Source organism: Gopherus evgoodei, chromosome 8 (assembly GCF_007399415.2).
Source record: "Gopherus evgoodei ecotype Sinaloan lineage chromosome 8, rGopEvg1_v1.p, whole genome shotgun sequence".
Taxonomy (NCBI): Eukaryota; Metazoa; Chordata; order Testudines; family Testudinidae; genus Gopherus; species Gopherus evgoodei.
This window is the reverse complement of record NC_044329.1, coordinates 31338722-31364152: the sequence shown is the minus strand read 5'-3', so window position 1 is coordinate 31364152 and position 25431 is coordinate 31338722. Positions and strand designations below refer to the sequence as shown.

General features: G+C 38.4%; 2 protein-coding genes across 3 annotated transcripts in view; one reads left to right on the top strand and one right to left on the bottom strand.

The window, feature by feature from the left end:
* DOCK2 (dedicator of cytokinesis 2) overlaps positions 1 to 25431 on the bottom strand; it is a 525760-nt gene that overhangs the window by 246519 nt on the left and 253810 nt on the right. The window lies entirely within an intron of this gene.
* INSYN2B (inhibitory synaptic factor family member 2B) overlaps positions 1 to 25431 on the top strand; it is a 123027-nt gene that overhangs the window by 88073 nt on the left and 9523 nt on the right. For both annotated transcript variants that reach the window (XM_030573062.1, XM_030573061.1), the window contains exons 2-3: positions 290 to 2532; positions 5287 to 5361. In XM_030573062.1, coding sequence (XP_030428922.1) covers positions 1136 to 2532; positions 5287 to 5361 — 1472 coding nt within the window. In that variant the 5' untranslated portion in view covers positions 290 to 1135. The remainder of the gene's footprint in view (positions 1 to 289; positions 2533 to 5286; positions 5362 to 25431) is intronic.

The window sequence follows — 25431 nt, the reverse complement described above, 5'->3', positions numbered from 1 at the left end:
TGCAATCCTGATCACACCGCCAAAGGAAATAAAACTGTTTTATTGAAGAAATATTCTGTAAATACATTTGGTTGTGTTCAGATATTTCACAGTAGATAAATATCTATGTGTTTCACAATGTTGAAATGTCATCTTTCAGTTTCCCATTTAAGACATCCCACTAAAATGTTCACATGAGTACTGCAGATGAAAAATATTTAGAGACAGCAAGAAGAAATAATAGAATTCAATAGATTTTTCAATGGTATTCAACAGCGTTCAATTGCAACTGTTGTCTTTTTATTTTCAGAAAACACTTGTCTGCTATTCTGCAAATGCTGACTATCTGGTCTGGACCACTCTCCTGGGGCCAAAGTGTTTACAGAACTCATCTGAATGATACAGTCCTTTAGACATGCTCAGTCTTGTATTTGCATGAATTAGAGCAAGGACAATACATCAATTACTGAATCCTGTTTGATGCTATACATTTGCTTGGTCACAAGCCACTAGCTTTGTTTGGCTATTCAAGGAGATTAGTTTCAGCTGCTAAAGTGAAAAGATGGGACAAGAAGAAAAAACACCACCACTGCAGGAAGAATTTCTGTTTGACATTAATGAGTATATTCCTACAGCAAAGATATGCATCAGGAAAGCAATTGCCCAAGACAGTTATTATGCATGTTATTTACATTCTATGCAAATAAGAAATATTTAAGTGTTCCTCAATTCAAAACTTGAATCTCTTACAGAGAGTTAACTGTTACCCAAGTAGGCATTAGAAAAGGTGGTTGACTAGTTTATCTTTGCAATAGTTAACAGTTAACATACCTTGACTACTGTCATTTATATTTTTGTTGTAAGAGAAACCAAGATTAGATTCAGAATGTAAACGTTAAGAATTCCAAATTCTCTCTCAATTAATGCTCTCCTTTGATTGGATATTTAAATTATTTAGTTTATCTTGGTGATTGGTCTAACTAGTAATTTTCTCTGTAACAAAATAATATTGGTAAATGTGGGGAAAAAATTGAAAGAATCTCTCAAAACAGAATAAATTACCTAGAAATATAAATAAAACCCAACAGAATGAAAAGAATTAGTTTCCTAATCAATAGTTAAAGTCTTCATTTGCATCTGGGGCATAACTACCCAGATGCTGTTAGAATGGCCTAATGAAATGGGTCACAGAGAAACTTATTACTTGCAGGTCTCAAACTGTGATTCAATGGCCCAGCAAAACAAGAAAATGCGCCCTGTATTACTCAAACGGAATAGCCTGGATTCAGTTGATTTTATGAAGCAGCCACACCACCGCAGGAGTAAATCTCAACAAGTCCGATTCAAAGATGATGGTACAAACAAGAAGCCGATTGGTGTCACTGAAATGGACGCTAAACCTGCCAAAGACACAACGCTCATGATTGGAAAGGCACAAATATCTAGGCACCATAACCTGCCAAACTATTCTCTCTCTTTCCCAAGGTCTCAGAAGGGGCATCGGAATATTGCTATTCAAACTTCTCCCAGCCTTAGGAAGCACCTTCCAGTTTTTAAAAAGAAAAAACTGACAACAAGTAAGTCTTTAATGGAAATGCCAACCGAGCCTGAAAGCTCTGTCCAAGTCAATGGCAATCTTTCTGAACAAGACGTGTCTTTGGACCTCTCTTACTTAAGAATAACTAAACATTTGGAACATGGATCTAGAAGAGCCAAGACATCCAATCAGTTATTTCAAAGAGAGTGTAAAGCACAAAGCAATGGGCCTATCCACTCAGACTCAGATACTTCCGCAATACTGGAAAAGGCAACTGTTTATACACAGGTGCCTGAATACATACATCTGACTTCTCCAAAGGACAACAGTGCTTCCATTTATGCTTCGGACATGTCCATGGATTTAAATGATTCAGTACGTTCTCCTACTACTATGAGCCAATCCAATGAAAACTGTACACTGCTATCCAAATCAGGAAAATCTTCTGCCCGCTTAAACAATATCAGGAACTGCAATGAAATTAATCCACATTATGACTCTTGTGAAGAAAAAAGTGTTTTGGAGTTATCTGAATCCACTAAAGACGCTAGCACTAATGAAAACACTCCATTATCACCTCTGTCGAATCAGAGTTCATCACACTGCTTTCTCAGAGATCATCAACAGCTAACAGAGCCTGAAACAGATTCTGACTGCATGGTGCTGACTAATGATAATCATGGAATAACGTCATTGACCAGCAGTAATGAGTCAAAATCTATTCCCTCATGTCACACTGAAATGGATAAAACTTCTGCACGGTCATCTGTTCCAGAGTGCAGCAATTATTTAGAAGACTTTCACATAAATTCCCATCTTCCAGGGAATGAAATTAAACCAGAAACCAACAAAGAGATTAGAGACATTAATCAAATTCACTTGGCACATGGCGAACTGTGCGCCCTACAAGGCAGGCTGCAGTCCATAGAGGAATCTTTGCACTCAAACCAGGAGAAGATTAAAGTCCTTTTGAATGTAATTCAAGACCTGGAAAAAGCCAGAGCCCTCAGTGAAGGGTATGATGTACTTTAATATCAAAAAACTATTTTATTACATAATTTATCAAAAAGTCAGACATGGCTGTTTACTTTCTTTTAATCTTTGTTACTGAAAATCTTCCTTTGCAATATTTAAAAAATGTTTGCAAAATTATATTCTCTCTGTTTTATAGACTGGAGCCACTACAGAGCAAGCAAATGTCTTTACATTTTGGCATTAATTAGCATCGAGCTTACAAAACATCGGCTCAGTTAGGGCTTATCTATGTTGTCCACCATCATATTTTGGTTCAGATCCATGGTGTCAGAAAGTAGACATCACGTGGCCTATGAGTTGGTGGTTTCAATCCAGTTACAAGGGGGCAAGTTGCTATGTGACAACAAACAAAAACAAAAACAAAAAAGAAAAGAGCATGGTTACAGGCGGCACTAATTGACAGGACATATGAAAAAACATGGACACTGAGCGCCCCTCTCACTGCTTAGGGTGGTGTCTTAAGAACAGAAATAAGGCACACTGTCAGGGCAGCGGGAAGAAGTTTGCACTTCCACCACCTGTGCTGTAAACTTTCTGCAGGTTAGCTGGACCTTCATTCTCTCTGGCTGCAAATTTGGACCCATGTATGTACTATATACACACAACATTAAAATAATTAACTAGAACATATTGGAAGAAATGGCAGCAGAAGTTTTAGAATTATTGCTTTCCCTTTTGTTATTACCAATATAGAAAGTAAAAGTCCATGATCCACATTAATGCTTTATATATTATCAGTCCAGCCACCGGCTCTGTCTTGCAACCATTACTCATGTGATTTAGGAATGCAAATTGTGCATTAGATTTCAGACTTCAATGGGACAAGTCTGCAACTGCAACACATGAGTAACAGTGGCAGGATCAGGCACCTTACTATTAAAAATATCAAACTAACATGTGCGAGACATTATATACCATTTTACAGAGTTCAGAATGTCACCAAGTTTGAACTTCGCTCAGACTTGGAGCATATTTGCTGAGAATACATGTCAGAACTCTTTTTGAAACTAACACAATAGTTAGAGATGGTTTCTAGCTTTTAAGAATATGTTGCACATAATTAGTCAATCCTTTGTGTATTTAAAAGAAGATTAAGGATGTCTTTTTTAAAAAAAGCTACATGCAATAGCACTTGCAAAACTTATTTAACTGTACAAATATTTTGCTTTCATAATTACCAATAACAAAATGCAAATAAGATAATTGCACATTTTTTAATTCAGGCCATATACATTAGTAGTATTTAATCCTTATCACTGGCACTTCCTTTCACACTTGCAGAAGGTCCTCAGGCAGCAGGAACAGCATGGCTCTAGTGCAAAAGAAGATGGGCAGGGCCTGGGCTCATGATTTGGGGGCCTGAGTCTCTACAGAAAGATGCAGGGAGTGAACAAGAGAGGCGCATGTTGTAGCTGGATGACCTACTGCCAAAGAGATCCTTCTAGGGCTGTGGAGATAGCTCAGGGCATGTAGTGGTGAAACAATCATGGAGTAGTTCTGCTAATTTTCTGGAACCTCTGAGGAGGAAGATATCTTCCCCAACAAACACAACAAAAACAGAGTCTGCCCTCATTTGACAAAAGCATTGTTGATGATTATGTATCTGAGTATTCCAGAAGGGTGTTGCATTGTAAAGTGAAATGCAGACCATTCTGCAACATTTGTTCTTCATTTTTATTGTTGGAAACTGAATTACTGCAAAGCTCCTCAGCTGGCTCTGTTTCTGGCTCCTCAGTGACAGGCTTCAATCTATCTTTCTAGAATCATTTGGTGACTGTGTTGCCTATGGTAGTAAAACTGTGTAATAATTATCCCCATTGCTTTTGTGAGTAGCACCACTACCGCTATTGAAAAGAACAGACTGAGATTAGTTCTCAGAAAAGCAATCAGAGAATCATTTTGGGCATAATCATACACTTTTTATGCAGATAAACCTGCCATTGACTTCAATGGATTGGACACCTGGGATGGAAGGAACCACCCAGTATGTACCTCTACAACATGACTAAATTACTGCAGTTGTCCCCAACTCATTCTTGACAGATGACTGTCAAGCCTAGCCTTGAATATCTCCAGTGACAGCAATTCTGCAACCTGCCTGGTCAGCTTGTTCGTTTTGTCAACTTTCATAGTAGCTACAAAGAGAAGTGTTTGTTTTCTTAAATTAATTTTCAAATACACAAAGAACTGTCTAGCAGGTACAGACTGAAATAGGATAAACCACAAAATAACTTGTTTTTTGACACAGCCACTGATGTCAGTCTGCTTTTGTGGCACTATTCAATGAGAATGTTTAGCTGCCTTGCTTTTCTGTTCAAAGGAAAGGATAAAAGAAAATAAAAGAATGGAAAAGTAGAAAGCAAAGAAAAAAAAGGATTACATTTTGATGTACAGAAGCACAGCAAATGATTCAAATGTGTTCCAATCAAAAAGTGTTCTTATAGTTAAAGTGTTCTTGTAAAGATATTCTTATAAGAGATAGCTGTGCAAAATCACCTGCTTTCCAGAGAATCCCCTGAACACAATATTGGCACCATAGTTTAAATGAGTTTAAGGGCAGAGGTTCAGGATGATAAATGTATGTGCTTTGGTTGATTTTAAACCAGATTCTTAGCAACAAAATTGTGATTAGGATACTTAAAATGCCTGTAAAGAGGGGTTAGGTTTATTATTAGTTCTAACTTTTCAGCTCACAACATTTTTATATAAATTACAGCAGCTATTGTCTATTGCAGGCGCAACTTCTACCGCACTGGCCAAGACCTCAACAACTGCAGCACTTGCCAGAACACTGCTTGTATCATTTACAGGTACCACTTGCTACTTGGTATAGTATGCATAGATCTCATAAGGGTACAATACAATTTCCCTCGCACCTATAGTTCTACTGTTGTAAATGATGAATAAAGAGTGGAAAGTTATTTTGTGTTCTTTAAAGGCATAGAAAGAAAGTTCTCAAGGCTGGCATTATTTCAAAAGGTTTGGCATTTTTAAGAAAATAAACTAGAAACGTACATTGACATGATATTGCCACGTTTTCACTAGCATGCTTTGAAATTATTTGAAGCTGTCTCTGCTAATTGGTATTTCCTTTTGGTATTTCTGTAATGAAGTTAGATCTCAGAAAAGGTGAACAATCAATCCTCCTCCAGACTCAAGTTAGTTATAGCTGCAGTTCACATAAAAAGTAGACAAACACAGAACACAAGTGAGCTCATATTCAATTCAAGAAACAAATTTTCTTAGTGAGACTGCCATTTCATTTAGCTAAAATTGCTACAGCCAAGTAACTTTGCAGTTTGTTCTGGAAGCTATACATGAGCATGAATAAAACATGCAGAGTCATAAAAGGTATCCCACCAACACAGTGGGAATCTCTCTCAGTGCCTGGGAACTGAAGAGACATTATTTATATATGTGTATTACCATAGCACTTAGGAGTCATAGTTACAGGCCAGGACTCCATTGGTTAGGTATTGTATGAACACAGAACAAAAAAGATAACTCCTGACCCAAAGAGCTTCTAATCTAAGTCTAAGAAAAGAGACAACAGATGAGTACAGACAGATATGTGGCAGAATACAGAGAAACAATGAGACAATATCGGTCATCACAATAGACAGTGCAATCAGCACAGCAGCTGCCTAACCATTGTCAAGTTGTATTTGTAGGCATCACAGCAAAGAAGAGTTTTAAGAAGGAATCCGAAGGAAAATAACTAGGTACTTTTACAGAAGTTTATGAGGAGCTCCTTCCAAGCATCAGATGCAGCTTGGGAGAATTCAAAAAGACACTTGTTTGAAAAATTAAAAGTGGACTATGAAGGCTGCCATCATTGGCTGATCAAAGATGGGAGCAGTCATCTCAATAGTGAATGAGAGAAGATGGGTAATGAAGTCCCTTGAAAGAGAAGGCAAGCAGCTTATGTTTCATGCAACAGAGAAGGGGGAACCAGCAAAGGGATTCAAAGAAGGGGGGGGACATGGTCAAAATCACAGTCTGAGGGAATTATCTTTTCAGCACTATACTTAATGGGTATGACTGGGGGAAGATTGCATTTGTCTAGGCTAGACAAAAAGATATTGCAATAATAGAGATGAGAGTCTGCATGACAGTTTTAGCTGTGTGGATGGATAGGAAAGGCGACATAGAGACATTATGCAGAAAGAGTTGGCAAGACTTAGAAATAGCTTGGATGTAAGGACCTACAGAGAGGTCCAAATCAAAGATGACACCCAGATTATGGGCCTGAGTGACAGGCAGGGTGATCATGTTGTCTATGGTGGCTGAAAAAGGAGGTATAGGGAGGGGGAGAGAAGAGTTCTGTTTTAGCTCTGTTAGACTTGAGCTGACAGCTAGAAATCCATGAGGAGATGGCAAGGAGGCAGACAAAGTTTTTAGTTCAATCAGAGAGACAGGTCTGGAACAGAGAAGTAGATCTGTCAGTCCTCAGCACAGAGATAGTAGTTGAATTTGCATTTACAGATGAGATTATCCACAGAGAAGATGTAGAGGGAGAAAGGGGACCAAGGACAGAGCCCTGTGGAACACACGCAAAAAGTTTTGGGGGATGATGAGGATCTTCTAAGGGACAGGCTGAAGGAGCAATTAGAGAGATAAGAGGAGAACCAGGAAAGGTCAATCACAGAAGCAAAGGGAAAACAAGATTTCAAGCCAGGGAACAATCTATAGTGTTGAACGCAGCTGACAGGTCAAGGAAGATGAGGATATGGTATTGAATCTGATCTTTGGCTAGGAAGTGGGGGGAAGATTACGTTGTATTTTGCCAATTTTCTCTTGGAAGAAATTGGTGAAATTCTATGCACAAAGAGAAGTGGAGCCAGGAGGATTGGAGGAGCAAGTCAATGATTGCAAAAAGGCAGCTAGAACTGCCAGGATGGAATGCAAAATGAACTCCCTTAGTGCAGCAATTTTAGCATTAAACATGCCTATCAAACTCGGACAGTGTGACTACAATGTATATCCAATGACTAGGCTCCTAGTTCTAAAGTGATAGCTGGAATTTAAATAATGCACCAAATATTGTGATTTCTTTGGTATATCAGTATAGAATTTGACAAGGGTTGTAGTTTTTATGTGAAATTGCTGGGGTGGGGGGAAATTGGAGAGATCATGTGTGTTCAAAACCAGAGGTTTGGGATGTCTTGGGAGGGTGTTCTTTGGTTATTTTTTTTAACTTCAATAGGAATTGAAATGAAAGGTAGTCTAGTATAGTTTGTGTTATTATTTGTATATTTAATTAGATAAAATTCTGGTTTTGTTTGTATTTCAGAAATCTCATGCTGCAAGATTTAGTCCTGGAATTATTTGGCAGTTTTAAAGATAGTAGCTTTTGTCATTGACAAGGGTAGGTTGCTCCTGGGGTGTGGGTTTTATTGTGAAGTGCAAGTTTGGCAGTGGGTTTCAGCAGCTGAGATGAGAGAGAAAGGTTTAATCAACTGAGGACTGGGTGTTGGAAGATGTAAGGAAAGATTCAAATAATTTGTCAATATGAGATGATATTTTTCCTTTCTCCCCAAAATTTTGGGATGTTTTTCTTATCTCCATTTCTTTACAGACCATAATGGCCTTACTCTAAGCTACATACACATATCTAACACATCCATCATAGAGCAATGGGCCCAAAACACACTCTCCCATTTGCTAAATCACAAAAAATACCTGTCACGCCCACTCAATGAGCAGCCCACCAATGGGCTTCAATCATGTTTTCCTAGACAGATCTCTCATCTTGTTTATAAAGCCCAAGTAGATCCCCAAAACAGTAAAATGTCAACAAATCAGCCATACACTGCAAAAGAAAGTGAACTAAGATTTGTGTCTATACTGTCTTTAACTATTGAAAGCTACTGTTGAGCTATTCGTAACTCTTCATGTAAAAGTAATTTATTGGAGAAAAAGGCAGCTTGGGCTCATAACCACTTGGACAGAAAGAAACTGAGGGAACAAGGTATTTATACCCTAGTTGTGTGGAATGTAGAGTTCAAAGGACTTGTTCACATACCTTACCTCCCAACTCAAAAAGGTTCTCTGGCTGCCTGATTAGTCATGTGGTTTGTACAATTCTGTCCTCTGAGGTGGTAACTCTAAGGCATTGAGTAAGATCTCTCACTGGCATGCACATGGACCAATATATGTGATCCCTCTGTGCACCAAAAGGCAACAATAGGCATAAGAATTATTAGTCACATGGTACACAGTATACAGCCTACATTATCTAAAGGTCTCTAGGGAAACAAAACTTTGGGAAGATGATACTTTGTAAAGTCAGTGACCTAGATACCAACTCAGTTATAAGCATGTCAGCTCCTTGTTTCAATTTATCCTGGTTTCTGTTTGTCTACACTTAAGTCATGTCGACATAGCTGTGCCAGGGGTGTGGAAAAAAGCCAGCCAGTGTAAATGCTGCTATGTTGACCGAAGTAGGCGTTTGTCGATGTAGCTCATGTTGTTCAGAGAGGTTGTGTTCTTACACTGACAGAAAAACTCCTTCTGTCATGGTAGGTGGCGTATCAATTAGGAGGTCTATGTCAACATAGCTATGCCAGCACAGGCTCCACAGCGTAGACAAAACTTGCGTTACAGTTACATGCGGGACGAATTTGCCACATTACCTACAATATACCTTTAAAAAAAGAAAGCTGACCACATACATTTCCCACCAAACTCTGTGCTTTCTGGTTCTAAATAAGAAAATGTATTCATCTTGTTCATTTTTTAGTCTTCCTTCAGCATAAAATATAATGCCACTATACAAATTTCTTCTCATATTTTGAGTATAATTAACAAAACTTTCAGCAATCTATAACCTTAATGTGCTGATTATTTATTAACATTTGTCATTGAAATCCTCCATATGAAATTGAGGTTTTATTCATATTTTTTCTCATCGTTATTCAAAACTACACTACTGCCTGCTACCTACATTCCAATGTTCAAATAATTAGGAGAGGAAGGCAATTATTTTGATGAAAGAGAGGAAAGATTAAAACAACATTACATAACAGCAATGGTACTGATGAGAACTGTCATTTTACATGTCAAATTATAGTAAGGCTTATATGATATACTTGTAAACAGGTCTAACAAGCTAATGAAGAAGGGATAAGACTTCCTTGTGCTTAGTTAACCAATCAGCTGCATTCTGATAAATCGCTATGGTGAATTTCACACTGAACACTGTGCAGAAATTTGACTGATTATATGTCTCTATATTCAGGTGTTGCAATCACTAAACCAGTATTACAGGCTTATTACTCAATTGTTCTTAGGAGGCTATACAAAGTAAGGTAAACATAATATTTTAGTAAGAATTGCATGTCCTAGAGTGTATCAAAAATATGTTTAAGAGTAGAAGAGATACTGTGTGTATTACACACACACAGGCTAGGCTACAGGTAAGGACTCACTTCCATTAAGACCCTCAGCTCAGTTCCTCCCCAGTGTAGATCTTCTATTGGCCTCTAAAAGGTTCTGGTAAATGTCCTTTATTCTTGTCTGAGTATAATTTTGATACCACAGATCACACCTTGCCTACGGGTAAGCTGCCTGAGTGGCTTTGTTTTTCTTTTTCTGAGAGATGTCTGTGGATGATGTTGAGCTCTCTTATGGGTGGTACCTTGGGAGTGGGGTTCTATTCAGTTACTTTTGCTTAAAAAGGATGTAAGCTCACTGGGGGATAAAGTTAAAATTTCAATATGCAGGTGACTATCACATCTCTGACTTTGGCTGGACCCAATAGTGCAGACTCTCTGCTTTCCCAGGTCCTGGTCAAGATACCGGAAAAGTATAGCTCAAATCAGGCAAAATCAAATTGATGTGAATAATTACCGGGAAATAACTTGATGAAAGGGAGAGGTTACTGTTTACCCCAAATATTACAGGGGTTCACCCACACTTAGTCAAAGCAGGATGGGCACATGGTTAAGACACTGGACCTATAAGTCTAATAACCAAAACCAAAGCCATATACAAGTCTATTTCAAATACCAGCTCTCTTTCTCCAGTCCTTTCCCTAAATAAACGAGGTGAGGGGATGAGTATTTATGTTATGGACAGGGTTCTCTCCCCCGCATATTTGTTAACATGCTATGAAGCATTTTCTAATTTTGTAGGTACGTCAGTGACTGTTGCATTGGGTGCACTTTATAATCTGAAATTAAACAAATGATTAGGAAAATATGAATATTTGAAACCTGCTGTTTTCCCCCCATAGTTCTTACATAGCTAAGCCTTCCTTAATCACCTTATTTTTAATTAAATTATGACTTCAGTGACATCAAATGCTAATAAGGAAGCCAACAAACTACCTGAACAAATAAATGCCTTACATTAATCCAAAATAGATTGAAAGTTTTATAATTTGCTTATCAAATCTTAACAGAAAGCTTTCTCTGATATGAAACAGCCAAGATCAAACTTATCTTGTTCAGTCACCTTCTTGCTAAAGTCCCATTGTATTCAACTGAGAAATTAACATACTGAATGAAAAAAAGTACTTTATCAACCTCCGCCAGCAAAAGTGTTTTCTACGAGATACCTTAGGACTGCATTACCTGCAAGTAGTAACATGTCTTAGGTATCTCCACCACACAGTAAGATTGCCTTTATTTGTACCATCACAATCAACCCTAAAGATGAAATATGTTGAGAGACCATCATAATTAACCTTTGGTTTTAAGAGAAAATAGATAATACAGAGCCACTCTTGAGAGGTGCTCAGAGCCTCAACTCCTACTGAAATTGCAGCTTGGTCTTTGACTTTGCTCAAACTTCCTCCCCCGATGGCCTAATTCTGCACAGTGTCAAGCATTCTCAACTCCTGGGATCTTGCAGATTCAGTGAAACATGCAAGTTCACAGAGACCCTGTCAAGGCTGATTCTCCACTCTGGCACTCCAAGTGCAGAAGGTGGGGGCCCACAAGGATTTTAAAAATTAATACTGGCCACTCTAGGCTGGTAGTAAACTCCCAAGGTCACAGCTTCTCTCTGACCTTAGAAGGGTAGATGCTGCCACCACCCAAATGCAACCACCCCCCCCCACTTTTGAGAACCCAGGAAGGAACACTTGGGAATTCCTTCCTGTGGGGTAACCTCAAGCCCTTTCATCCCCCTTTTCCAGGAAGAGCTGAGAAAAAGCAAAGGAAATTAGCTGTTGCCACCAGCTAATTAAACAACATATGCATAAACCTCTTAGGGACACAAAAATCCAATCCTGTTCTTAAAAAAGGTAAATTTTATTAAACCCAAAAGGAAAGGAAATACATTTGGAACTTAGGCTTTTTGCTAGATCTTAAAAGAAACAATTACAAAAATTAAATATCAAGATAGCTCTCTTGAGGTTCAGCTTAAAGGTCCTAAGCAAAACATCTGGGGTTAGCACAGAGGAATCCACAAGCCAATAAAAAATAAAATAACCCTAATCGTGTCTTCCTAGACATTCCCTAATTTACTTACATTTCTGGGGTTTTAGATAAGCAATCTTTAGATATGATCCAATGGTTTTCATACCTGGCTTAAAGCTTCTCACTGCATAACTGCTCCCTGTCCAGAGAACACCACCACATGGGGAAAAAAACTTCCCTTTGTCTAATTTTAAAAAGTTCTAGCCCTCCCATTGGCTCTTTTGGTCAGGTGCCCACTGTTATCCTTTTACCTGTGGGCTTGTTAACCCTTTCCAGGTAAAGCATGTAGAGAACAACCACCAAGAGGGATTCCATAGCCAACTGGCTGGCTGGGTGTCCACAAAAGGGAGCGATCCCCCCTCTCATTTATCACAGACCCAATGACAGAAATCTGAAGTTAAAGAAGCAAAGAGAAAATGTAGCATAACTAGTTCAAGTAACAACTTGAAAAGAGTATACAGAAGTTTGAGACCATGGGGCCACCAGCAATCTTCTTACCAAATATCAAATACAAAAGTGAAAGGAAACAACTGTATCTTGGCAGCAGCCTTCCATTTCCACGTGGATAAGAACTGTTTGTATACCCAATGCCATTAGTACTGCAGAGGACAAATGAAACAGCCCTTCTTACCATGCACCAGATATAACATGTCCTTAGTGGGTGGCTCCTAAATTTTAGCTGTTCTACTGCCTTACTCTGTGACCTCAGACAAAATAATTTAAATTATCTTTTTCTCAGTTTTCCCATCTGCAAAATGGGGATGATCATACTTAGTTATGTTTCAAGGGCATTCCCAGGATCAGCTGATTAATGTAGTCTAACTAACTGCTAAGCAGACTTAAATTACCGGGTAATAACAAAACCCACACTAAGCAAAAATAGAAAAAGCTATCTGACAGTTGGCAATTTAGAGCAGGTGCTCTGAAATGCCAGAAAAGCCTTAAAAACAAAAACTTCATTTTGCTCATTTATATTTTATATTGCAGTTTCCATTATTAATTGCAACTAATTAAGCCACTGAATAACAAACTAAAACATGCCAACACATGCTTTTTGAAATCTCTCTAATGGATAATATGTCTTATTAAATTCCAACTTCAGATTATTAAATAAATCAGTAATACGTAACCATTGCACACCCCCTCACTACTATAATTTTGACTTGGCCTTATGAGTACTGTGGGTATGTCTACACTGGAATCGGACTGAGGGGCTGTTTAATTGCAGTGTAGATTTCTGGGCTCAGGTTGGTGCCCGGGCTCTAGGATCCGACAAGGTGGGAGATTGCCAGAGCTTGGGCTGCAGGCCAACTGGAACATCTACAGCCACTAGCCCCCCACTGTGAGTCCCATGGGCCCAAGTCAGCTGGCACAGGCCAGCCACGGGTGACTAATTGCAGTGCAGGCATAATGTAAGAAATTATGGGTGAAAGATTTAGCTTTAAACATCTGAAAAATAAAGTATTGATATGAGCCTTAATTAGATAAGTGAGAACAGGGTACATTTAGACTAAGGAGACTATAAGATTGGTGTTTTCGTGCTTGCCTTTTGCACTGCTCTTTTTTGAGAGGACATGAAACCTTCACTACAGGCACTTTGTGACTAGCAAGAGTAACACTAATTTACTCCATTCACCTACCAATTTAGTCTCTTTCCTCTCCTCAAAATGAGGCAGAACCTGGGCTGTGAATTTGACCCTTTGAAAATACATTTCCGATGTGTTTTGAAAATACTTTAAGACTTAAAAAACAAACACAACAATAAAACTATCTCTATATACCTGTGAAGTCTAGTGTTATGCTTCAAAACTGTCTTATGGCTCAAAGTTGTTACACAATGTGAATTTCTTCATAACTACCTTTTTAAAGAGAACGCGTATCCTGTAAGATGATTATCTACAGTACTTTAAATTATTACCCTGAGAGTTAATAAAATCTAAGCATTAAAATAAAATTACTGCCATGTATTTTTTCTAATGAGAGTGTTGCTTACTGCAAGAATCTTCACTTTAAGTATTTTGTCTGCGATGTGTAGTACTTACTCCGTATTTATAGATACTCAAAACATAAAATAATTTCAATTATCTAAAAGAAATAGACACAACCTTCACATAAGAGATGTAATATTTTAGTGTCTCTCTCCCTTACCTAACACAATTAGTATTCTGTCTATTATTTTAAATATGAAATGAAAATAAAAAAATAGGCTGCACTGCCATAGTATTTCAAGGTAAGTTCTGAAAATGTTAAATGAATTTTCTTGAGAGTGTAAATGTGGGTTTGGGCTTTTTGTTTGTTTGTTTTTTGTATGCACTACTATCACTTATCAAGAAGCACAGAATAAGCCACTAATGTTTGCTCAGTTCAGCCACATGTAGTAGCACTCTCGCTCTAACATTCATAAGTCAAGCAATTTTAATATCAATCCTCCATGTTTTATTTTGCATTTTGCAAAATCTATTTTTATCCAGGAAACAAAGCTAACAGCAGATTAATAATTCTCCAAATGAAATGCCTATCCTAGTAGGAAAAAATTAACTTTCACATGTTTCTTCTGTGAAAACTTGCTTGATTCACAGGAGTAAGCATCCCTTAAAGCTAAGCAATATATTGTAGGGTTATTTTAGTTTAGCTTGCTGTGCATTGATTTAACTACTAGAGGATCTAGTCATTAATCAGAGAATTATGTTTGAAAGGAATAAATACTTGGAAGCAGAGCTATAGATACAATATAGGAAAAGAGCAAATCAATGAAATTCAGTATTTACAAACATGCCAGAGTTTGAAAATTTTGCATGACTACTAATCCATAAATTTAAAGAAAGCAAATTTGTTAAAACCAGTACAAAGTGCAGGGGTTTGTTTTTGGTTTGGATGATTTTTTATTTTATTTTATTTTGGTAAGAGACAACTCTTCCTTGAAGTTAAAAACTCATTACAGCACAAAATATTTCCCTGCTGAGGGCTGAAAGTAGTACAGCTCATTCAAGTTATTAGCATATTAAAATATCAGCATTATCATGATGGTCAGCTTACATAATCAGTGCACAGCACGTCTTCAAGAATGCTAATGTTTTCTATGCCAAATTGTACTACAAGGAAAATTAAAGTTCTGTATCTTTTCTTTAATTCATTTATTTCAATTGCCCTGAAGACCCAAAGGGCTCATCCAATAGCCACAGGTGCTCGTACATCAATTAAAACATTACATAGAAAAACAAACCCAGTCCAATGAGCTCAGCCCCTGAATTAAATGCAGCCATACAATCAGAGCAGCACAATGAATGAATCCCTCATTCTACCTATGCTATATTTCTGCTACAGCTTCAGCCCTCTCCAAACATCTAGGGCACCCGACAAAAAATATTGCATTGAACATTAGCTTCTCGGACTACATTCCTTTTAATACATCTTTTGTTATCTGATGTATTTTAACTATTAATTGTTTTCAGGACTGATTATCATGTAAGCTTCTCCAGTCCACTGTAGCAGAATTTAAACCTAGTTGTATTGCAAAGACAGGCATGATGGTTTTGAAGTTCTGTCATGTTTATTTATGGCCATAGTAAACCTGCAATTCTCTGAGGGCTAATCAAAATGCAGATGCATTCTGGAAAGTGATGAACTTGCCAGTCAGATATGTGCAGAGTGGTGCAGATGGAAATTACACTGCATAAATAATGAACAAAACTTAATTAGAAGGATATTTCAGGGAAACCTTTACCATCAAGTCAAAAAAATCTAGCACGTTTCAGGGGCTGTAACTGCCCCAGAAACGTTTACATTATCTATTTAAAACAATCCTTTCAATAATACCTTTGATTTATTGGCCATGAATTGGATCTAAAAAATTCCACGGTTTTGCGCCAACTATGCACATTGATACGTGAGGCATATTTATTAACACATTTTAGTAGGCTCAACAAATATCTTAGCAGGATTTTTAAAAGGTTGCCTTTAGTTCAAGAACTCTGATAGAAGACTAATTTCACAGCGTTATAATGGCCCTAACTTTCTAGAATTGTTTATGGATATACACTTAAATTAAATTATAAAGTCCCCAAGTGCTCTTGATATAACATTGTTTTCTGAAAAGCATTTCTATTACACAACAGTCTATAAATTCCACACACAAATTCAGTATTGTATTCAGTTTGTAACTCATTCTTTAGTGTATCAGGCATACTGCTAAATTAATTGCTTATTCCAGGGGTCCTCAAACTGGGGGTCAGGACCCCTCAGAGGGTCATGAGGAAATTACATGGAGGGGTCAGGAGCTGCCAACCTTCACTCAAAACTCCGCTTTGCCTCCAGCATTTAAAATGGTGTTAAATGGACAAAAAAAATGTGTTTTTAAGTTATAAAAGGGAGTCGCACTCAGGGGCTTGCTATGTGAATGGTGTCACCGGTACAAAAGTTTGAGAACCACTGGCTTATTCGATTGTGAAGTACTAGGACTCCTGATAATCAAATTGATATTTATCAGCTTCAAAGTGCTTTACAGGCAATTCATTAATCCTCACAACTCTCTTGCGAAGCAGGAACATATCACCCCCCTATGCACATTGGAAGGGGTTGCACAGAGAAATCATGCAACTTGCCCAAGGCCACAGAGGAAGTCTAAGCATCATAGTTCAGGGTAACTGCACTTATTTTCCCCCTCTGTGGTCCCTCAAGTGTACCCACACCTGGGTCCTAGCTCCTCAGCTGTCACTTCTTTTGGGCAGAGACCTTCATCTCTCCTCCTCCCAAATGGGTTTCTCCAGGCTGAACAGTTCCCTGCTTACACCGTGATATTCCCAGCAAGCCAGACTTCCTAGACAGGCCAGACACTGTAAAAAGCATGACTGCCTGCAGGCATAATTTACCACACACATTTACCTTCCAAGCAATTATATTTATTCTTAAATGAAAGCATAACTGAGAAAACACATTAAAAACAATACAAGAACCTACATGAATGCTAAAAAGCTTACCATATAGAGAACCCATCAGTCTTGTAGTGCCTCAGTAAGCCAAAGTCCTTCTAAACCTTCCCAGGAAGGATTGGGTCCCGCCCCCCCATTTGGACAGAAGATCCTGTCTGTTTGCTGGATGAGAAATAAGGCCCTGAGTCAGTTTCAACTCAAACTATTTATTCAAAAGTCTTTTCTTTGTCTGTTGGTCTCTGGATAATCCAGTCTGAACTATATGTGAGTGTCCCCAGGTGGTGGTACTGGTCCTGAGTGAATTTGCTAATCACCCCTGCTCCCACAGAGTTCCATACAATCCCTGGCCCACAATGATACATAAACGGAATATAGTAAGATCTCCCAAAGATACTGCAGATAATTGCTATTTCTGTCACACTAAGATATTATCTCACCCTCCTTGTCACACTAAGATGAGTCCCTTTGGTTCCCAATCCTATTATCATGCCTCTCTTATAGAAAAGGGAAAAAAGCCTCAGAGATTGCTAGGCCCCAAGAATTTATGCAGGGCTCCTGGGCTCTATAGCACTACAGTAACCCTTCACCTCTACCTGTAGCCATGAGAATGCAAAATTGGGCATTCTGTAGTACAGCTCCTTCCTAAGGACCAACTATGAGGCTCATCCTCACCTGATCACCTTATGCAACAAAGAAGCTCTTAGTAATTATGTTACAGGCTCTTGCAGTGAGGAAAGGAGGGCTGTAGCAGAATGCTGGATCATGTTTTTCCTTCTTTGTGTTAGAGTAGTGCCTATGTGCCCCAACTATACATACAGTAAGAGAGACTCCCTGCCTGAACAGCTTCCAATATAGAGAAACAAAACAGCTGGAAGGTGGGCATCTCTTACTGATATCCTTCTCAGGGAGGTATACCATTATGGGGGAGGGGGAAGGGTTAGAGAAAGGCAATCAAAGCAGTTGCAGACCAAAACTATTGTACTCTCCTGGGATAACTTTCCTTTTCAGAAATCTGAAAGAGACAAACACTCCTATCTCTTTCTTCAGTACAAACTATGCACACTATATGTAATCTGTAGGTACAATATGCATGCTTAACCCTTTTCAATTGCAGACGTATTGAGCCTCTGCTCAATAAACCTTGCTTCACATATTAGTCTACTTTTCCCTTGGTGAACCTCACCTATCCTGGATCTTCCCAAAGCAATACATTGAGTTACTGCCAGTGGAATAGCTTCCATTACATATGTTTGAGTGGTCCCCTGAATCCATCTGTGTAGCTATTCTCAAGTCCATCCAAGTCTGATGATGGCGGTGATTATGTGGACTGGGACTGGGATAAAGAACCTTTCACCCTTGCATTGCCAGTTCAGAGTCAGCCCAGCTCCATAGTGACCAACAGTTGTTAACCTCTGATAACTACTAAACCACCCATGTTAAATGATCCGAGGCTTTCAATCTAGTTCCCAGGGGACAGGTGTCAACATTATAAATAACTTCACAACTGACACCAATGGGCACTCTGAGAGTACTGAGGTCAAGTATTAGATAGAGACTGAATCACCCTCTTGCCCCCAGAGATAGTCTCTCCAGGAAGCCACTCAAACACTTTGGCAAAGGGCAGGAACATGAACAGATACTGCCCTTACTGTAGCTATTCTGTAAATAGAAACCTTCAGTCTCAGGACTATCATTGTCACCTACGAATGGCACTAAGCTCAGGTTTTTAAAGTGATTAAAAAAATTAATTGCTCTGTTGACTAGTGCCATGTCCCTTTTACATCATTTTACCTTTCTATCCTCATTTAACTAACTGCATATCACCACCTTTCCCTGAGAACCTTCCCCATTTCCTCTATGGTTTTAGATAGCCCACTGCTGTTTCTTCTCGCCTACCACATGTTTTCAATTTAAAATCATTCCTGAAAAGTTCCCTTGTAAGAAGAACAAATTTGATTAATTTAATTTAATATATATATATTGCAACTGTGACATATGGCCTGAATCAGGATCAGGACTTGATTGTACCACCCACTGTACAAGCCACCAAAGACCTGACTATCTAAAAAGACAAAAAACAGACACAAAGATACGAAAAGTGGGCAAGTAGCCATCGCAAATAGTCAGGGTGAGGATAGCCACATGGTTAGTTCCAATTTTTTCTCTAGTTTTATTATTTATGTTTAACCCACTACCTAACCATAGTTTCATTATGATTCATTTGAACCTTATGTCTATTTCTATGCATATTTTTCACCTGATTTTCCAAAGTGATTAAGCAACCAGGCTCCGATCTGACTTCAAGTGAGAGTTGAGAGACTCAGCATCTTTAAAAACCAGAACCTTCTTCTGTTTCTGCTGATAATTAAGACTAGCATTTTCTTTAATTATCCCTGACATTCTACTTATTACATTTAACCCTAATCCTTTGGATTTGAATCTTGCATTTTAATAACCACCATCCTTGATGCTGATATATTATCATTTCTGCTTATATGATAAAATACATAAGAAGGCCAGATTCTGAAACCTTTACCACTGAGTAGCACTTCACCCCACATGTAACTTCACTGATTTCAGAAGGCACACATGAGGAGTAAGGCCCCAATCCCACAAAGATTTATGCACATGCTTTATGTTATGCATGAGTCGTCCCAATTTCAATGCGACTTCTCACACACACAAGTTAAGCACAAGTAAATCAGAGTAGAATTAATGCAGTATTTTAAGGTATGTTAATGGTTATGCAATGGAGTGTGAAAACTTTAAAATTAAGCCAAGTTTACCATTAAGTTTAAAAAAAAGATATTTTTTTTGGAGAGGAAATGAGTTTTAACAGGGAAAGTTATATCTGTTTTACCCTGATTCAACTTAAATTAAACCTTATGCAACTTCTTCACCCACTTGTCCTCAATACAGCTTGACAGTCTAGATTTTACAAATGGAAGAATAACTGATTTCCTGTAACTGAACATGTCTCCCTCATGTAAGGTAAGCAACAAACTCAGAAGCTCAGCATATACATGACATTGACCATAAGCCCTTTATAAGGTTGCTTTAAATGGTTTGGAGAGCTCCCAAAATGCCACAGTGAGATTAGTCTGGTTTCTTGCAGTATTCCCAAAATTATAAATTCATACTTTAGAGTCTTTGCTTCCAAAGTTAAACAAAATATTGTACATTGTTTTGTTTTTAAATACACGATAAACTAACACTCCATTAACTGCAAATTGTAACAGCATCTCCAGGCTTCCTGAACTCTAACTTAATATCACTGTTTGGGGTTTTTTTTGAAGTTATCTATTCAGCTTTCTAGGTTGAATTTACATTCCAGCATTGCATGCAACATTTCCAGGATACAAATTGCTTCTCATTAGATTGGCTCCTTCCCACAGGAGACTCCTTGTGAGAGATTTAATTATTTTCCCTATCACCCGTAACTATTTATACTTAAACCAGCTGTTTCTCCACATTAGCTTACAGGTCACCAAAGGAGCTTGGGGATGACACTATTAGATATGAGACTCTAGATTTTCTAGGACACACATTAATTATGTTTCCCTAATTCCAGAGAAAGTTAATAAAATCTCTAATACAATATCCATTTTATTTATTGAGATTTAAAATAATAAAATGATGCCTATTCAAAGCTCGAGGCACTTTTGACACCACAGTAAAATCCCAGCAACACTAAGTAATCATTTCAACAGGAACTCAGCCAGCCAGCCAGCCACCTACACAGCCACCTTTCCCCCCTTTCATTGTTAATAATAAAAAGATACTTTGGGAGTATTGGGTGACTAGAGTAAAACCCTGTTTAATCAATGCTCCCTAGAGGTTGCACTGCCATGTTCAGTACTCCCTGAGCTCTCCAAACCTGGAGAGGGCAAAGACAAGTTTACTAGCTTCCCTGTAGCCAGCCAGCACTGTGGGACAGGTTGTGCTCAAGATAACCTCCTCCTGCTCAGGAGTGAATAAGAAACCGGCAGACTAAGATGTTTATCACCTAGCATCTGATAGACTTTTTACAGTAGCATTTGGGAAGGGGTTTCAAAAACAGTCTACCAGCATGTCTACCTTATCTATAGGCTTATCATCGCCCAGTGATAGCCTGGGGCGGTCCAGCTTCTTCAGACACCTGAGCAGGTTTCTCATCCTGGAGAGGAAGAGAGTCATTTTTTATCCAACCAGAAGTTCTCTGTCTTCTTAGTTCTCAGGCTTTGGCTGTGCTTGTTAAAAATCTGTTCAGTGGCCTCTGCAGTGGGTCAAGCCCTACTCCTCAAAGTCAGTGGCTCTCCCATTGTCTCACAATCTTCAAGCATTTGCTAAGGGATGCCTTATCTTGAGTCATTATAATCTTTCTACTTTCGTTTCCTAATAGCTCACTATTAAACTACACCAACATGCAGTAAACATCCCAATAGCCTGCAGAACATAGAGTATTCATAAAATTAGTTTACAGAGGAGCTCCATATCACACACTGTTTATTCAAGGGTTTCATGTCATTTATGCTCCATCACCCCCGAGTTCTTCACATTTAAGGATTTGCACATTCATTGGACTAGACTGACTAATAGCCAGATTAGGTATAGAAATTCCAGTCTTTTTAATTAAAGAGCAACTCATACAATGTCAATTTACATTGTGAAATCCTTATACTTAGCAATAGCTTGAATTATCACAGAGATATGATCATGAACTAACAGACACCAGCATCCTTTCAATTATTAAAACACTAAATCAGTTGATTATGCATTACAAAAACAGTCAGTGTATTCCAATGGCAATGCACTTACAGAACTCATGTTTGCTGTGTGGGTGCATTGGTCCCAGGATATTAGAGAGACAAGATTAATTGGACCAACTTCTGTGGGTGAAAAAGACAAGATTTTGAGCTTATACAGAAATTTCAGTAAGGCATTTGATACAGTTCCACATGGGGAATTAGTAGTTAAATTGGAGAAGGATGGGAATTAATATGAGAATTGAAAAGTAGATAAGAAACTGGTTAAACAGGAGACTACAATGTGTTATACTGGAAGGTGAACTGTCAGGCTGGAGGGAGGTTACTAGTGGAGTTCCTCAGGGATCGGTCTTGGGACCAATCTTATTTAATATTACTGATCTTGGTACAAAAGGTGGGAGCATGCTAACAAAATTTGTGTCTAACGCAAAGCTGAAAGTTATTGCCAGTACAAAGGAGGACAAGAATATAATACAAGATGATCTGACCTTGTAAACTGGAATAAAAGAAAAGGGATGAAATTTAATAGTGCAGTGTGAAAGGTCATGCATTTAGGGCTAACAACAAGATTTTTTGCTGTAAGCTGAGGACATATCAGTTGGAAGTGACAGAGGAAGAGAAAGACCTGGGTGCATTGGCTGATCATAGGATAACTATAAGCTGCCAATGTGATTCAGCCATGAAAAAGGCTAATGCAGTCCTAGCATACATCAGACAAAGTATTTCTAATAGAGATAGGGAAGTGTTAGCACCATTATACAAAGCACTGGTGAGATCTCATCTAGAATACTGTATGCAGTTCTGGTCTCCCATGTTTAAGAAAGATGAATTTAAACTAGAACCGGTGCAGAGAAGGACTACTATGAAGGGAAAACCTACCTTATGAGAGGAGACTCAAAGAGCCTGGAGATATGATTGCTCTCTCTAAATACATCAGAGGATAAATACCAGGGAGGGAGAGGAGTTACTTAAGTTAAGCACCAATGTGGACACAAGAACAAATAGATACAAACTGGCCATCAACAAGTTTAGGCTTGAAATTAGATGAAAGTTTCTAACCATTGGAGGAGTAAAGTTCTGGAACAGCCTTCCAAGGGGAGCACTGGGGGCAAAAAAAAACTAACTGACTTCAAGACTGAGCTTGCTAAGTTTATGGAGGGGATAGTATGATGAGACTGCCTACTCTTTCCTTACTGCAAGTAGCTGATCTGCAACTGCTAGCGGAAAATGTCTCCAGTGGCTGGTGATGGGACACTAGATGGGGAGAGCACAGAGTTACTACAGAGAATTCTTACCCAGGTATCTGTCTGGTGGGTCTTCCCCACATGCTCAGGGTCAGGAAGGAATTGTCCCCAGGGTCAGACTGGCAGAGAGCCTGGGTGTTTTTTGCCTTCTTCTGCAACATGGGGCATGGGTCACTTTCAGGTTTCAATGAGTGTAAATGGTGGATTTTCTGTAATTTGAAGTCTTTAAATCATTATTTGAGGACTTCAGTAACTCAGTCAGAGGTTAGGGGTCTATTACAGTGGATGGGTCTATTACAGGAGTGGGTGGGTGAGGTTCTGTGGCCTGCAAAGTGCAGCAGGTCAGACTAGAGGATCATTATGGTCCCTTCTGATCTTAAAGTCTATGAACTCTTCTTCAGGTCTGAGAAAGGTAATCCGAGGTACAGAACTCCTGTCAGCATTAATAGGAGTTGTGTGGAAATCACTGAAATAGTATAATACACTAACTCACATTTGCAGAATGACAATAGCTGAAGGGAATGTAGTGTCTTTATAGCCTATGCTCAACTAAATACAGTAGTTTGTCAAATGTGTCAGAATTGACTGACATGTTTTATTTGGATTAATGCATTGTTTTGAACTAAAAAATAATCTGGTTCATTGTCATATTTATGTTATTCTGTAATAGCTTTGAATGCCAGGTGACTAGCCTAAGTCAAGTCACATTACATACTCTAAATTATACAACTATACAATTATACAACTAATATGACTCATCAAGCTGAATTTGCTGCACAGCATTTGAAAATTGCAAGAATCAAAAGTTTCCATAGAAACAAAAATGGTGTCTATTTTTCTCTTGGTTCTACTAGTGAGAAGGAAGACTACACTTCAAGGCTTGTAATTATGCTTAGTATAAACAGGGGAGAATTTGCTATTTAAATTTCCAAATTACAGAGGGATATTGACAGTGGATTGACCAAGATGCTCAAACTAAAGGTCTGAAGAAAGCTGACATGTTGGTTTTGGTTTACTCTCTCATACGAGAAGCTATACATTTTGTATATTTTAGACCCAGCTTTACATATATGAGACATTTGAATATAGTTTATAGCAACTTTGGGTACAAATGTTTTAAAAGAAAGTTTTTCACTACAGAATCTTACAGAATCTACAGTTACCTCACTGTAAGGCCTTTTATTTTTCAGTGATCACTGCCAAATGTCTAAAGAGAAAATGAATCAAGATTTTCTTTTTCTAGATTAAATTTCAACCACAGAAAGGGGCTGAGACAGCCTGCATTTTATGATACTTGAAGGACACTTCAAATCAGAACTCTGGATATTCAAAGATGACCCCAGCAATTGCCTCCATCAGCAACAGTACAGTTTTGGCAGCTTTCTCGGTATAGTCATTATTAGAATGGAAGACCAACGAATTCTGAAGCATGTTTACTGAGAAAAGCCACTGCACGATCGGTGATCACATGGATATTGCTTGAGCAAGACATAAGGAGGCTGGAGGAATTTTATATGCATTACCAACAGTGACTACTGGACATAAGATGGTTTGATTTATCAGTAATAGGGATGTATTATTGAGAACTAACCTTGAGAAGTTTTAAGTCATCATCAGTCACTATTTCCTGGCACATATAGCCTACTTTGGAGATAATGTCGCTACACATCGAGCCCTGGAGATTAGACTTGAGGTCAGGAGGGGACATTGCCCGTCCATGGAATGGTGGCAGCCATGTGGTCATCTGCAATTAACCTTGCTGCCCAAGATCAGTAATAATGCTGTGGAACTTTAAGATGCCTGAAATAAAGCTGTACAGTGTGACCATGGATATTTGGCACTATGGACCATTGCTGCCTAAGCATGGTATTGTTGCCAGCGATGCTCTCAGACTTTCTTAGATATTGAAGCATTTATGATCCTGTGTTTGATCACAAAGTTAAAATAGGGAAAATATCAGCAGCAGGTGAGATAGAATGACCAGAAATGAAGGATGATGGATGACTATGAATAAGGAACATGCAGAAGACTTCACGTAGTTTATGAATCGATTTATATATACATTTATTTGTATAAGGGATCCATTTGGATTCCAATATAGAATAAGAATAGTTTGTGTGACAAACAAGCTGTTTGAGGACTCATTTTTTACGGTTATTAATCTTGCATGACTGTGGGAAGGGAAGAAATCTAGGTATTTTACTTACATCTATGCTTAATTCCCAAGTGACCAGTGGATCATAATATTTTATTATGAAATGTGCATCGTTTCTGAGACCTGTGAAATTTCTAGTTAAGATGTAGCCAGATTGCACTTGCAACTTGTTTCTATCTGTTCAGGAAAAAGGGAATGCAGATCTTTATTATCTACATACTCTGTAGACTTAATATTTATTATTATGAGAGAAGCTGGTAGTTCTGTGTATGGTTAAGGTTGCCTGACACTTCCGTGAGAAGACTGTTTTCAACTGCTCATAAAATTTTGGCAAAGTTTAATCGTTTGGGTGGAAATTTTCCATGCCATGTATCTGCCTCAGG